This window comes from Equus caballus, chromosome 1 (genome assembly GCF_041296265.1).
Source record: "Equus caballus isolate H_3958 breed thoroughbred chromosome 1, TB-T2T, whole genome shotgun sequence".
Classification (NCBI taxonomy): Eukaryota; Metazoa; Chordata; class Mammalia; order Perissodactyla; family Equidae; genus Equus; species Equus caballus.
The window spans coordinates 104,137,547-104,152,986 of NC_091684.1; the positions used below are offsets into that span (position 1 = coordinate 104,137,547).

Genomic DNA, 15,440 nt, shown 5'->3' on the forward strand with positions numbered 1-15,440 from the left:
TATCCTCACAGATCTCATGGTCGTGTTGGAGAAAGAGATGCATAAACAAAGAAACAGTGCCAGGGAGCACAGGGCGGGAGCTCTCCGTGGAAATGCTGGAGATGACCTCCTGGAGGATGAGCTGTTTGAGCTGGGCTTTGAAAGATGAGAAGGAATTTGCCAGGCAAAGAAGGAGTAGGCTTCTAGGCAAAAGGCAGAATGAGCATACCATCTATTTTCACTGTCTCCCCAAACCCCACTAAGATCACACTAAAGAGAGTTTTTATTAAAAGGTATAAAACCGGAAGGAAGGAGAGAACAGGCAAGGAGAGCAATCAATGCAACAATTTGAAAGTACCTCTGGAACTGGGGGTAAAAGGGAAGGAGGAGAGGCTAAAAGTTGTTGAAAAACAACCAGATCTCTGAATCCCCTCGCCCACTCCATACCACTGGATACCTGCTCCTTCTCCACTGCGGCCAAAGGTGAGGTTTATTATCTGGAAAGGTAAAACTTTGCCCTCAGGCAAGTTAAGGCCTTAAGCCAGCACAGTTGAGGACATGACTGCTCTATGGAAAACAGGAAAATGTAATAACCGTATATATAAAATAAATGCTTTATGCTGAGGGCCCACCCAACCCTCTAATCTGCATAGTTCCCAGGAAACTTTTACCATCCAGGCAAGGTACTGGAAGAGCAGTTACGAGGGAATCTAGCTCATCCAAGAGGAAGGAACTAAAGAAACGTATTTTGTCAGTTCCCAACAGTGGCCATCAGATCACCCTACAGTGAAGATCCAAGTTTTCAAGCCCCTCCTACTTGCTCACAACTTCCAATCAGCTTTTTAGTCTCCCACTCTCAATCATTATCTCTCAGCCAAAGATTCTTTGATATCTGAAGAAAGCCTATAAAAAGCAGATTAAGGACCGAAACAATTAAATAGAAAAAAAGCAAATTGGAAGAAACACAAGCTATGCAGGGAGAAGGGAACTTTCAGAAAACTATCATTACTAGTCTCAGAGAGCTAAGAGAAGATACTACGTTCATGAGAAGAACAGGATGCCATAGAAAAGGATTAAAAAAGAGCTCTTAGAAATTAAAATCCAATAGAAGGGTTGAAAGATAACACTGAGGAAATCTCCCAGAAAGTAGAGCAAAAAGACAAATAGATGAGGGAGGAAGAAAGGATAAGGAAATAAAAGAACGAGTCCAGGGGAGCAGATAGCCTCACAACAAGAGTTCCAGAAAGAAAGAACAGAGAAGGAGGAAGGAATCAACATCAAAATAACCTCAGATTTCCAGATTGAAAGTGTCCAAGTATGACCCATAATGACCCATATCAAGATACATCATCATGAAATGTCAGAACATTCTCACAAGCTTCCAGAGAGAAAAACCAGTCTCACGCAAAGAATTAGGACTTGAATCGTCTTCTGTTCTGAACAGCAACACTGGCAGCAAGAAGGCAACGCAGCAACATCTTCAAAACTCTGAACGAAAATTATTTTCAACATAGAATTCTACACCCAGCCAAACTCTTCATCAAGAGGAAAGTAGAAAAAAAGACACTTTCAGACACAAGTTGTCTAATGCTTACTTCCCACGTACTCTTCCTAGGGAGTCACCAAAACAAAAATGTAAATCAAGAAAGAGAAAAATGTGGAATACGAAAAACAGGAAATCCATCACAGGAGATAGGTAAGGGCTATCTACAGCATGATGGTGAAGGGAGATCCTAGGATGTCGACCACGTGCCAGACACAGAGCGCAACGAAATCACCTTGGAGCAGAATGACTCAAAGGAGAAACAGATTGAGAGCTTGTCATCACAATGCCTCCTGCTTCTGTACCACCCTTAGGGCTTGACGAAAATACTGGAGGATATAGCTCAATAAAGCCAGAGAGTAAACCAAGAAAAAAGAAGACATGAGATCCAGGAAACTGAATCAAACCCAAGAGAAAGGCAACGGGAAGACCCAGGAGAGCAGCTGTGTATCAGGTAAAAGGCCACCAGATCAGATCAAAGAACAGAGATTTCCAAAAGGGATGTCTCCAAGGAAAGTAACAGATCTGATGGCATTGTAGAAAATTGTAGTAAGAGGCTATTAGAAGGTATAAGAAAAATTAGCAATAGATATCAAAAAACTAAATGAAAAATTAAAGAAACTGCTAACTTTGGGAAAAACAGAAGATAGAAATATAATCATTATATACCACAATGTTCAGTAATGAATCATACTGCATAGGCATAATAAGGTAAACAGTAAATATTGATTTAAGCAAAAATTGTGATATAATTATGTTGAGAAGATAAGTGAGAAGCAGAGAAAAACGATGATAAAGAGAGCTAATTCCTTATCTACCCTAACCAGAGGCCTAGACAGCATCTAAACCCGAAGACTCAAAAGTTAGCAGTAGGGGCCGGCCCAGTGGTACAGTGGTTAAGTGCGCACGTTCTGCTTCTCAGCGGCCCAGGGTTCGCCGGTTCGGATCCCAGGTGCGGACATGGCACCGATTGGCAAAACCCATGCTGTGGTAGGTGTCCCACATATAAAGTGGAGGAAGATGGGCATGGATGTTAGCTCAGGGCCAGTCTTCCTCAGCAAAAAGAGGAGGATTGGAGTAGTTAGCTCAGGGCTAATCTTCCTCAAAATAAATAAATAAATAAATTTGTAAAAAAAAAAAAGTTAGCAGTATTCACACGTTACTCAGAATTACGGAAATGTAGACACACCTGAAGAAACACCTAAAAGCTGAAAACAGTTGCTTCTGGGAAGACAAATTGGTGGGAGGGATGAACTGTTGCATTTTGATACATGCCTCATAGTATAATTTGAAGTCTTCAATTATGTACATGCATTAATTTGATAAAATAAAAATTAATTTTCTTTAAAAAGAAGGATCAAGGACTTTCTATATAGGGACAACAGCATATGCAAAAGGATGGAGCTGTTGTGAAAGAGCCGAGTTTTTCTAGAAAACTGTTAGTGCCACGGTGACAGGAGACACAGGCACAAGCGAGCAGCAGAAGCATCTCCTCCCCACCAGCTCTGCGGACAGTGGCCCGTCACCTAACCTAGTCTGTTTCCTTCTCTGTAAAATTTGACTAATAATAGAGCTTACTTCACAGGGTTTTGCAACAATTCAATGACAATGGAAACCAATGAATGTGGCAAAACATGTTACGGCTGTACAAAGGTAAGAGATGCAGGTGCATCTCTTGGAACAGACGGTGTTCTCAGCCTGGAGCTCAGAGGGTTCTGGGTAAGGGTGAGAGCTGCCCAGGGGAACCCAATCCTAGAGAAGCTGTTTAGCTGGCTAGGACAGACAAGTCCCCAGGATTCAGGGCATGTCACAGCTGGAAAAAACCAATGCCCTTGATTTACTGAAAAATGGGTTCTCAGAGGAAACCTTGACCTGGGACCCTTCAACTAGTAGCTGCACAGCTTGGAGGGGCAGGCACCCATCGGTGAGTTCTGCAGGCCCCAAGCAGGTCAGGTTGGTGCAATGGGAGACTGCTGGGAGGTTTGAGGGAGGGGCAATGCCCGACGCCAGCTTCCCAGTACTCTGACCCCTTCATCCTCCTTTTCCAAGGAGTATCACTCTGCTTCCTATTCTGCTGACCTGTTGCTTCAAACTCTACCATGGAGCTCAGTGAAATGCAAATAATAATGGTCTTAATTTCTAACACTTATATGGTACTTACTGTATCCCAGGTATTCTTCCAAATGCTTTGCAGGTATTAATGCATTCAGTCTCATAATAAGCCTATGAAGTTCATTCTATCATCATCCCCACTTCCCAGATGAGGCACTGAGAGGTTGTAACCTACTTGGTATCACACAATTGGAAAGGGATGAACCAGCATCCCAAGCCAGGCAGTCTGTTTCCAGGGTCTGCAGTCAGAATGCCTCTACATCACTGTCTCTCAGGCGTGAGACTCCCAAGCCTCAAACTACTCAACTGTAAGATGGGGATATTTGGGGAGATGGTCTTGAAAACCTCTTTCAACTGGAGAGCTTCTTTCCTCAGAACTAAGATTCATCAGTTATGTATGTATGCCTGAGGGTGAGGAACCTTTACTAAAGACAGGTTTTGAAGAAGAGCTGGAGTATGTGTGGCTCCAGAATGGGAGGAGTAAGGGACCCCAGCCCACACAGGGAGATTAAACTGGAGAGAAAGCTAAGAAACAAAAGCCACCTTGCAGTTTTGTGCACACAGCCAAACCCCCTCCATGCCTGTCCCCACAGCCCCCTTGGACCCTGCTCTGTGCAGTGGCCCTGGTGTGGATCATACAGATGGCCTCATTACCTGTGACGATGCAGGTGAACCTGACGTCGCTGTCCTCGGACACAGCCCGGGACTTGAGCGTTGTCTCAAATAGCGGCTGGGTCTCCTCTGTTAGCTGAGCAATGATGGAGCAGAAGGTGCTCCTAGGAAAGGCAAAGAACTATTCAGAGCAGCCTTCCCCCCCAATATACCACAGCCTGGCATTGTCCAAGGCAGCTTAAATCTTACCATGTCCATCTGTCATCCCATGGCCATGGCTCTAAACCTGGGCAAGTCTCTTCAAGGGAGCCGAGGCTTCTTGGCCAGGTTAGGGGTAAGGATGGTACCAAAGGGCTGAATGGAATCCTGACCCAGACCCATTACAATAGGCAGTCTTCTGACACAGGCCAGGCTCCTGAGCATGCCAGACCACCAGCCCTGGCGTTCCCATCCCATCCTTATGGGAGGCCTTGCTTCACCCTCCACCTGTCATCTCCAGGGAAGCTCGTGCATGGGGGAGACACACGCATGGATAGGCCCAGCCTCAGAGATGGAGAGGCACAGCAGAGCCTCCATTCATGCCAAAGAGGGAAAAGCCAGCCAACCCCCAAGGGTACATAGGTCCTAGGAGCTCAGGGGTCTCTCCCAAAGCTTGGGCTCAGCAGAAAAGCTCCCACCTTTGTGAGTGCAGACCCATAGTAGAAAAAAAGAAGCTGGCCAATGCCAGGGGTCTAGATCCAAAGGTGGACTTTAATTCTTGGGGGTATCAGAAAAGAGAGACTCAAATGAATTCTGATCCTAAACAGGGCCATCGATCTGCAGTGGCAAGCCAGCCATGGCTCCCCTGCTCCGTCCGTGGACACCACATGCTCGAGTGAATACATGGCTGGCAGCTCCAGGACCAACAAGCAGAGCTGCCAAACCACAAACAGATTCACCCCTGCAAAGCGAGGACCTTTAGTTCCCTTTTGACAGTCCATCTTCCAGAATTCAGGGGCATCTGTGGGCTCACTGAGTCCAACACAGGATCATCAATACTTCTCAGTATTTACAGTCCTCTCCTTCCTGCGCACAGGAAGCAAACCATCATGCCAAACCCTTTCACGGGCCAGCAGTCATGGTGCATCCCCACGCGTGAAGCATAACCACACAGCTAGGTTGTGTGGTGCACAAGCTGTGCCCAGCCCTCCTCCCCCTCACAACTCACACACCCTATTGTGAGCAGCAGGGAGAACCGTGAGGGGTCAGGTGAAGAGAAGCAGGAGGAACTGTGGTGAGAAGACTAGTCATTCAAACCTGCCTTTCTCTGTGCCTCGGAGGAGGGGATGGCCCCCTCTGGGCAAGGTGTGTCTGCCCATGACCTCTCCACGAGGGGCGAGGTGGGAGTCCGTGGGAACACAAGCAAACAGGAGCTACAACTCTAAGCTTTGGTGCAGGGGGGTGCTTCCACAGTCAATTTATCATTTCTGTGGCTATCATTCTGGACATGAATTTGAGGAGAAAGCTTGTATCCCAGGACTTCTGGGCTGATACGGACCCAGTTGTGGTTTCTCCATTGGAATACAGATGCCTGGGTCTTTGGGGGGGCTGACAGGAGTCCTCCCCATGAAAGACTACCCAGAAAGGGGATCCCAACCTCCCACATGCATGAATACTTGAACTGGATCTGCAGTCAGACTTCCATAACTTGCCCGGTAACACTCTCACCTCGAACTCATCTGTCTAATAAGCATCTTTTCCTTTCTCTCTTGATCCACCCAGAAATAGAGGGTCTTTCAGAACCTGGACTATCAACTCCCTGACACTCAGGAAATATAACATCTGACAACATTTCTTTCTACTCTCCTACTAACAGCAATTTCTGAGTTTGGGGGCTGCTGAATCCTAACCAACAGTTTTTAGAGGAAACTGCCACACCAAAAATAATCAGACTTGTGTGATTTTGTAACTAATTCAGAACATCTCTAATTATGTCCTCCCTACATAATTTGAATCCTACCTTACTCATGAACATGAACCTGGACCTAATATTCACCTCAGGCTCTTTCTCTAGGAAAGAGACGTATCAGCAGGGATGAACCTGCTTTGGCAAGTCTAAGAAAAATTTCAGCTACTGGATAAATGAGAAAGGGAAATTACGCCTCAAGAAAATTTGCAGAGACAAGTGCTCAGTCTAGATAGTCAACAACAGGCAGTTATTTTATTGCATTAATTTTTTTGAATGGGAAAGAACACATCTTCTCAAACTTTCCACACTAGGTCCTAAATTGTATTATAAAAAATGTTCACACTGGGAAATCATAAGGAACTGCTGAAGGGCAGAACTAGACGAAATCCCTCTAGGGGAGCGGGTCTGGGATGCACTTGGGGGGAGTCACTACAGATACTGTCATGTCCCACTGAATGTCACCTGCTTTCTGTCCCCATCCTCCAAACCACTCGGATGTAGGATGGACCCTGGGGGTGCTGCCTCCAATTCCCTGGAAACCCAGGAGGTCCACACACCAGAAATGGTCTGGTCCCACCCTGACACCTCCAATTCCTTCCAGCTCTGTGACTTCATAAGGACATCGCAGCCTAACTGTGTGTCTCTAAAGAACAGCAGAATCGCTGGTTTTCATGATGTTCAAAGGAACCTAACCGTGCCCTTGGGTTTGGGCATTTACCTTGCTTAAAATAAACTTCCAAGGCCCTTTCTCTTTCAGCACTCCCCACACCCCACTTTGAATTAGCTGTGACACCCCCTCTTCCACCCCTTCGGACCTGAGTCCCCCAGAACAAGGGCTCTTCAGTAGTCTCCCTATCAAAGGAAACGCACATGGTAGGTGCTGGTCACGTCTACGGGAATGACAGCTACTCAGAGCCCAGTTCGCTACTCAGAAATCTTTCTCTCTGAAAACGAACTGTAGTGGATTCTCCCCAAATCCACCAGAGTCTGGGATGAGGCCCAAGCGGTGGGAGGCGGCCAGGAGATGTTCCCACTTTGATCATAACAGTCAGTTCAGCCAGGGGTGGAGAGCTGTCCCCTGCTCTGGAGGCAAGAGGACAGTCATTCAAGGGGCAACCCTCGACCACAGGCTTGCTCAGGCCCTGCCCTGGCTCTGAGGCAGATTTAGAGAACAGGCTGCTCTGTAGGGACACCCTGACATGCTGTTGCCTGACTTCACAGAGCTCACAGTCCGCAGGGGTGGAGAGGAGCCAAAGGAAAAGGAATTCAGAGAAAGAGGTGGTAGGAAGAGAACTTAAGGGACCAGAGAAAAGTAAGCGTTAAGGCAGTAGCCATGATTGGAAGACAGACAGCAAGGTGCCAAACCTAGATATGTGGTTACAAAACCATCAGCATCTAGGATGGGGAAGTGAGTCACATGACCGGTGGATCCCTGTTTTGGTCCCGTGGTGCCTCTCCCAGGGGCACAGAGATATAGGTGCAGGCATGTCGGGAACCCTTGCCTATTTCTGGGTCCCTGAACCCCTTTCAAATAGTCCATGCAAGCATCAACTCTTGGCCCTGTGAGACCCATGCTGACGTGAGTCCCCTCTCACATCCTCCCCCACCCACCCTCCAGCCCTCCCCTCACCCCATGCAGCCTGGTTAGTGCACAAGCAGTCACCCAGAGGCCCCTCGACGCCCAGACCCAAGAAAAAAGCAGTCAGAGAAATGTAATGCAATGTGCGTTTACCTTCCAGAGCTGGGGTGAGGCAACCGGTTGCTTGATAAGCTAAGCAAAAACAGCAAATGGAATCATTAGGCCAAAAAAGCAAGGAGAGGAGGAGGCGAAATCAACAACAGTCTGCAAAGTATTAATCGGCCCCCATTTGGGGCCCAGAGGCCTTTCTATTAAAAGGGACCAGCTGTCTTAGTTGGCCTGCTCCAGTTAGCAAGTGGCCTCACCACCGGACACCAGTTCATCTGAAACCAAGAGCTCGTTAAAGGCAGCAGAATCCAGGGAAATGGTTAGGCAGAAAGGAGGCCCCTCGGGGCTGTACTTTGAGAAAGGTGTGTCCCAGGCACTTGGGTTACTGACCCCAAGAGCGGGGCTCACAGCTGCTGGGCATGTTTCCCCTGGCCTGTGACACATCGGCCTGGGGGCAGTTCCTGCTTCGACCCTTGGCCTTTTGGGGGAGAAGTGCCCCCCATTCCTGGAAATCTCCTAACAGGCTGAGAAGGAGACAGGTGGCTTGAAGAACGCCCATTAATATGTTAAAATATGGTTAAAGAGGCCACGCAAGGCAAACCAGCTAGGAGAGTGAAGAAGAGGAGAAAGACAAAGCAGTTAATTCAGCAGGAGCCAGGAGGCACCCAGCTGGGTCAGACCAGCACCCGCCCTGTTATGCCTGGAGGCCCTGACCCTCCCTCCTGCCCAGGGCAGCTGAAAGTGGACACTAGCTAGGGGCTGCGGAGGCCACTGGGGGCTGAGGACCCACACAGGTCTGCCCCTTAGGGGAGATGCAGCCCAGCTGATATGAGCCAACTGTTTCCTCTGCCTCCACCTTTCCTAATAGAAATACCTCCAGTGGCATCTAGGGCCACTATCTCCCACAGCAATTTGGGAGACCTCAGGGGCCACCGCACCCACACTCAGTCTCTTCAGCTGTTCCCACCAAGAGAATAACTCTCCCTTCGTTATCAGCAGCCCAGCTTGCTCAACGGCACTTGTGGTCTACCTCTCTATCCACAAGCAAGCTCCACTGACAGCCTGTCTCTTTATAACCAGAAAACCAAACTCATCCTCTATCCAAACACATGGCTTCTGCTCCAGTGCTCCTGGGTTTGTGGCTACCACCAGCACGATCCCAAACTCCAAAGCTGTAAGTCTGCCATTTTGGACTCTTCCTTCTCCTCCAACCCCCAACCTGCAAAAACAACTTGGCCCTTCTTTCTCCCTTTCTCTCTACTCCTGCTATTGTGTTCTGATCTAGACCCTCATGGCTCCATATTTGATGACCACCTCAACCCCCTTCTCCTTCAGCCGTCACATCACACCGCCGCCCTGAAAAAAATGCTGGTGTCCCCCCACCGTATATTGTTGAGTCTCAACTCCTTGACTGGGCACTTAAGGCCCTCCCTCATCTACTCACACCCCACTACAGCCAAGGTTCTCTACTTCTCAATACTCAGGTTCCACTGTCACCAGACCTGTCCCTAGTTGTCATGGACATGTCCATTCCTGGCCTCTGAGCCTTCACTTTTGTCCTCCTTGCTTGGGAAGCACTCCCTCTTTCCTTCTGCCCACCCAGCCTCCAAACCTGGCTCTTTTTGTAGCTTCTGAGCTCCTAGCCCAGTGCCAGGCATTCAGTGGGTATTCTACAGCTGCTTTATGGAAGGAAGAGAGAGAAAAGGGAAGAGGAGGGAGGGAAGGAAGTGGATCTTTCAAACAGGCAAGGTCCTGCTCCCCAGAGGGAGCTGCTGCTCCAGAAAAGATGGTAGGAAGGGAGCAAAAATGCAGCTGCCTTTGCTCAGAGCTTTAAAAATCCTCTGGAGGCTGCGTGGGCGGAACCTCCCATGGTTCCAAGCCACTGGCCAACTCCATCCTTTCCTGACCATGAACTTCCTTTGTCTTTCTCCTTGGAATTGAGAGATTTCTCTTTGTTGACTCTGGATTTCTTCCCTGGGAAGGAGAGGGAGAGAATCAGCTCTCTACCTCAGAGAGGAAAATGACATGTTCCACAGGCTCTACAAGTGGACAAGGGACTGAGCTGGGATAGTGACCCCTCCCTGGCTCTCTCTAGGGCTGGTTGTGATGCTCTGCTCCTTTGCCCCATTGGCCTCACCCTTACACTGCTGGCCAGGTCAGGAGGACTCCTGGCTGATGGAGGCACCTTGTCTTCAGAAGGTGGAAGATCCGCCTGGACCAGAGCTGGGCTCAAGGATCTCCCCGGGCAGAGCATTCCCCAGTTACCAACTCTGAGGGGGTCAGAGCCAGCGGAATCCAATGTCAGGGCAGAAAGGTCTAAAGGAGTTCTTAATGCCACCTTCATTTTACAGAATGGGAATTCACAGCCCAGGAAGGAAAGGTCTCTTCATAAAGGAGAAAAGTGGGCCTGGGGGGACCCAGGATTGGCCATGAAAGCTGGGCTTTCCCATTTTTCATGGCTTTCATATATCCTGGGGCATAAAAGTTCTTTGGAAAGTCCTGGCCTGATGCTTCAGTTTCCCTGAAAGCCCTAGGCAACCCAGCTGACCCAAGCAGAAGAGAAGAGGTGTCAGAAGCTGTCTGCAGCCAACATCACAGGTCCTGCTGCTCCTCTGAGCCCACTCGGACCAGGGCCTCCAAGAAAGGAGCAGGCAGGGACTTCTGGAACTTCTGAGCGTCCCTCAGAATAGGCAGCTATTACTGCATCCCCCCAACTGTGGTTCCTCAGCCTACTCTAGCCTTCCCATGCCCCACCTTCCTATAGGGGTGAGGTCCTAGAGGCTGGATGCCCTAGGAGCCTGGGCCTACAGTTTGGTGGGACTATTGCATTTTGGACCTCTGACCCCAATGGGCTTTAGAAATATCCTTGAGCTGAATATGATCTGGAAACTCCTCCAGGGCTGTGGGGTGGGGGAAGGGAGGTATGAACACAGAGACAGGTTCTGGACCTGGGCCAAGGCTTCTGGTGGCCCGGCCCCTAGCCCAGCTGTTCATCAGCTCCCAGGGGCAGCCCATCCTCACAAGGGCCCATGAGAACAATGCCTAAAAGCTCCATGATAGATTTGTATAGAAGTAGACCCAGAAAATGTTGGAGCCAAGAGTGGGTGGAACAGAACTCGCCTCTCAGTGAGGACGCTGGGATAGACAGTGCTCATCGGGGCTGGAGCCAGGAACAGCTGGCAAAGTCCTCAAGAGGCCCTCTTTCTCCTTCATCTCCTAGGCTCTCTTCCCATACCCACAGGCAGCCAGGCCGCTCTGATGGACAGAAGACTGTAAGGTTGTCTGCTCCAACACGACAGTCAGGCTCTGCTTGAGACCTGGGAACTGCCCCACCCTCCAAAACAGCCCCATTCACATTCTCCCCACTTCGGCCAGAGGTTTTTCAAGAGGTGAGAGAAATCTGGCCCATCTTGGCCCTCAGGACCTGTGGGGATCTGGGGCTGCTAGCACAGGCAAAACACAGCACAGTCCTGGGCTAGAAAACCCTTTCTCCCACTGACCCAGCCCGGCCCCCTCCAAACACTTGATGACAAGTCTCATTTTAAGAGCATTCCCATTTAGGTCCAAGGAGACTTAAGCCAGCCACTTCTCTCCCACCTGCAGTTCTCGGGCTAGCATGCTGCTTTGTGCTCATCAGACGTGCAATTAAAATTTACCCACCACACAACTGCTTAGCCACGCATGTCCACCCTCCAGCCTTTTTCCTAACAGCCCAGATCCCCTGCCCTCGCCATTCTGCCTGGTTTTCAAGCCACCCCTCCTTCCCTCCCTCCATCACTACTGTCTCCAAGACGGGCCCTGATTCCCTCTTCTATGTATTCTGCTGGTATTGACAAAGGCCAGACAGGGGAAGCAAAAGCTCGGACAAGTCACTGTGACAAGTGTGAGACCAGTGTGAGGTACCTACAAGACGGCTTCACCATGGACTAGAATAAATGTCCAAATTTCGTTCCAGTTTTTCTGTAGAGCCAGTGGTTAGGAGGAAGGGGCATTCTTTCCTGGCAGCCAGGGGCCTTGTTGAGTCTGACTCAGTCACTAACACCAGCCCTCCGCCCTGCCCCAGACATGTGACACCGTTTGACGAGTTTTATGCAGAAACCGGTTCCGGTTACATTTGAACTTTTCCAACTCCAAGGTCAACAGAACTCAGCCAATCCACGAGGAAGTGCCTGGGACTTTTCCTGAACGTCCTTGATGCCTGTTTTTGTGCCGTTTTAGGAACGGAGGACAAGAAGTCTCCGGGCAGCTTCTCAGAGCAGTGGCTGTTTTCTGCAGAACCAACAAGCCAAGTTCTGGGGCTGTGACACAACCACTATCCCCAGAGCCAACCATCACAATCCCCTTTGGAAAATAGGCTCGCCAGTGGGAGGGAAACTGAGCTGCCCAGAGAGTGCAGGAAGCGTCCGTCTCCACGGCTGTGCCCGTGTCCCTGAGTGTCTTTGAGTGCTGGTATGCTTCTCTATTGTCTACCTGTGTGTCCTTATATCTGTGGATAGCCCAGCTCCTAAAACAAAGCATCCACACACAGCTCTTGGAAGATGAGTAAAGGGCTCACCAGTGTGACCCCTCCCTTGGCATCCTCCACACTGGGCAGGGCAGTTGGTTCCCTCAGAACCACAGCTCTGAATCTTCAGACAGGGCCAACCAGCACCTCATCCCGCCCCTCCACCTCACCAGCCCCCACCCAGATCCTGCGGAAGACGAAAGTATCTGCTAAATTTATTTCTTCCTGGTGAATTCTCCCCCTTCCCTCAGCAGCGCACCCCCCCCACCCCACCCAGCTAAGCAGGCCCCACTCAGGGTGGTCTCCCCAGCAGCTCCCCCTATTCCCTCACCCCCTCCCATGCTCCTCTGCTCCCGTCCAGCCGGGGAGGAATTTCAGCCACTCTGGCTTTCCTTATCACCGACTGTGGAATCCGAGGCCAGGGAGTAGCTGAGTCCGGGGTGAGGGTGCTGGTGGCGGGGGAGTGAGGTGGGGGAGATAAGGAAAGCCTTCGGGCCCTGGGATATCACCCCAGAGTAGGGCCTTTCTCCTCCGAGGAGCCTCGCATTGCCAAAGGCCCGAGGCCCACGGGCCACGAGAGGTCAGGAGGAGCCGAGGGGTCCATTCCGTCCTGGCCATGTCCCCAGGCTTCGGGCCTCCAGAGGCCAGGCGGTGCCTCGGGCTGGCGCACCGGGCCCCAACCGAGGGCCCCATGGGAGAGCCCCATCCGAGGGCCCCATCAGAGGGCTCCATCCCAGGGACCCACCCGAGGGCCTGCCCGGCGCACCGCCCGGCCCGGCCCGGCCCCCCGCGCGCGCGACTCACCTGATGGCGGGCCGCAGGCTGAGCAGGTAGCTGCGGCTGGCCGGGCTGGGGGTCCACACTGGCCCGTCGTCCTCGCCGTCACCCCCCGCCCCGGCCCTCCCGCCCGCGCCAGGCGCCCTCCGCGACCCCATGCTGCCGCCGGCCCCTGCCCGCGCTCCGGCCGCCGCTCCCCGCGGACGCGCGCCCCTATTTATAGCCCCGCGGCCGGCCGGCGTCACCTGCTGCTGTCCCTCCCCCGGCCCGGCCCGGCCCGGCCGGCGCGGCCTCCCGGGCGCCGGGGGGCGCCGGGCAGCGGGGCCTCGCCAGCCCTGCCCAGGGGCCGCCCCCGGGGCTGGCCGCCCCTGCCCTCGCCGACCGACGGCCCGCCGGGGCGCGGCGCCCCCTGCGCCCGGAGCTGCCCCGCGTCGGGCCGGGGAGGCCGCTGAGCAAGGAGGGCGAGCAGGCGCACCTTCATGGAGGCCCGGGACCCCAGCTTCCCGCCAGCCCTCCCTCCCTGCTCCCATCCGCCCTGCAGACGCCGAAGTCCCCAAGGAGAGGCGCGGAGCGGCGAGGCGAAGCCCCGAGGGGGACAAAGCTGCTTGGAGCTGGGGCTAGGTCCGGTGCGACAGGCTGACTGGCCCTCGCCTTGCCGGGGGCTGCTGGTCCAGCACTTAGGCAAACCCACACGCCTCCATTAGTGACTTCAGTCCCTAGGAGGCCAGAACGCCTCTGGATATGTGTCTTGTGTTCCCCTCCATTATCGAACCTATATAGATTATGGGCTCAATGAAACTTCTAGAATAATTGAACCTCCTTCTCCACCCCTTCAGCCTCCATTTCCCAGCACCTGAGGGGGAAGTGGGCTGAGCCCTAATGCCCAGAAAAACAATTCAGTCATTCAGCAATTTCTGAGAGCAAGGTTCTAAGCACCGGGTGAACCTGGTTCTAAATATTGGGAGTGACCACAGTCTGTTTATCCATCCTTTCTTCTCCTGGATCCCTGAGAGCATCCAGAAAGTGCTTGGCGCTGGATGGCTGTAATCATTAGAAAGCTGGAGCAAAGGAGTACAAACCCTCTGTTCTGGAAGATGCACCCACATCCCCACTCCTTTTGGAAATAGATCTTCCCCTGCTCTCACTGTGTGGGTCCAATGGCAACTGTCTTTTTCCTACATGATCCCGCCCTGGGCCTCAGTTGGCTGGCATCTGACTCAAGCCAGGTTATTGCCAGTACCCATGTCCCTAACCACAGCGGTAGGCATCAGACCCGAGTTGTGCCAATCAAAGTTCTTCACCAAAATGTTTTTCATGGGAGTTGGGAAAGAAAACCAGTCCCTGGTGGTGCAAAGCTGTGAGCTATGAGGTCCAAGCTTTCAGCAGCCATGGTTCCTGCCGTGCAGAGGAGGCCAGGCTGCAGTGAGGAAGAAGGAAGCTGACACACAAAGAAGCAGAGGCAAGGGGCACAGAGTCCTGATGGCTTTCAGGTGCCCGGTTGCAGGTGTTCCTGACATCCAGCTTTGTCCCTGGCCTTCCTGCTGGTTGGCAGTTCAACCATTTCTTGGACTTTGTATACCAAAAAAGTTCTCCCTTTGCTCAAGCTGCCTCAAATGAGGTTTCTGTTGGTGGAATCTGAGAGTGCTGACCAATACTAAAGTGTTTTCTGCTAGTGGGCCCAAATCTGTCTCCTGACCACATGCCCCATTCATCCTTGTTCCTGGCTCTCTGGAAGTGCACACATTAAAATCTCTCCAGTCATCAACAGGACAGTCCTTCAAATATTGGAAAGCCTGCTTGAAGTTTGGTTCATTTGGTTTAAATCATGTGAACTTCCACGTTTCGGGCTAGAGCACATGTGCTAGAGGCAGAGGTCACAGCATCTGTGCCTTCAAGAAGCTTAGAGTCTGATACGGGAGACAGGCATATAAGCAAAATACAATGCAGGGTGAATGCACAGATATAAAACTGTGTATAGGGAAGCACAAAAGTATAGAGGAGAGAGTGGTCAGTTCTCCCTGGGGACTTGGTTAGGACAGCTTTACAGAGAAGTGAGGCTGAGAAGGATTTTGAAAATTACATAGGTGCTCACCAAGTAGACTGTTGTGGACAGGGTGGACAGAATATTCCAGATGGAGGGAACTGTATGCATGAAGACGTGGAGGTATGCAACAGCCTGGTATACACGTCACTCAAGTGTAAAGGAGATGGGCAAGTAGAAAGAGGAGACGAGAACTAGGCAGGGACCAGATCCTGAAGGCCTCGCCTAGTACACTGA

General features: G+C 51.3%; 1 protein-coding gene across 2 annotated transcripts in view; it reads right to left on the reverse strand.

Annotated features, from left to right (window-relative positions):
* The window catches only part of ALPK3 (alpha kinase 3), a 47,579-nt gene extending 34,225 nt beyond the window's left edge, over positions 1–13,354 (reverse strand). Inside the window, exons 1-3 of one of the 2 annotated variants that reach the window (XM_023649645.2) lie at positions 13,190–13,354; positions 7,927–7,965; positions 4,289–4,410 (exon numbers count right to left, since the gene is read on the reverse strand). In XM_023649645.2, the coding sequence (XP_023505413.2) occupies positions 4,289–4,410; positions 7,927–7,965; positions 13,190–13,320 (292 nt within the window). In that variant the 5' untranslated portion in view covers positions 13,321–13,354. The remainder of the gene's footprint in view (positions 1–4,288; positions 4,411–7,926; positions 7,966–13,189) is intronic. The other variant, XM_070230546.1, reaches the window with a different exon arrangement.
* Positions 13,355–15,440: the final 2,086 nt, after the last annotated feature.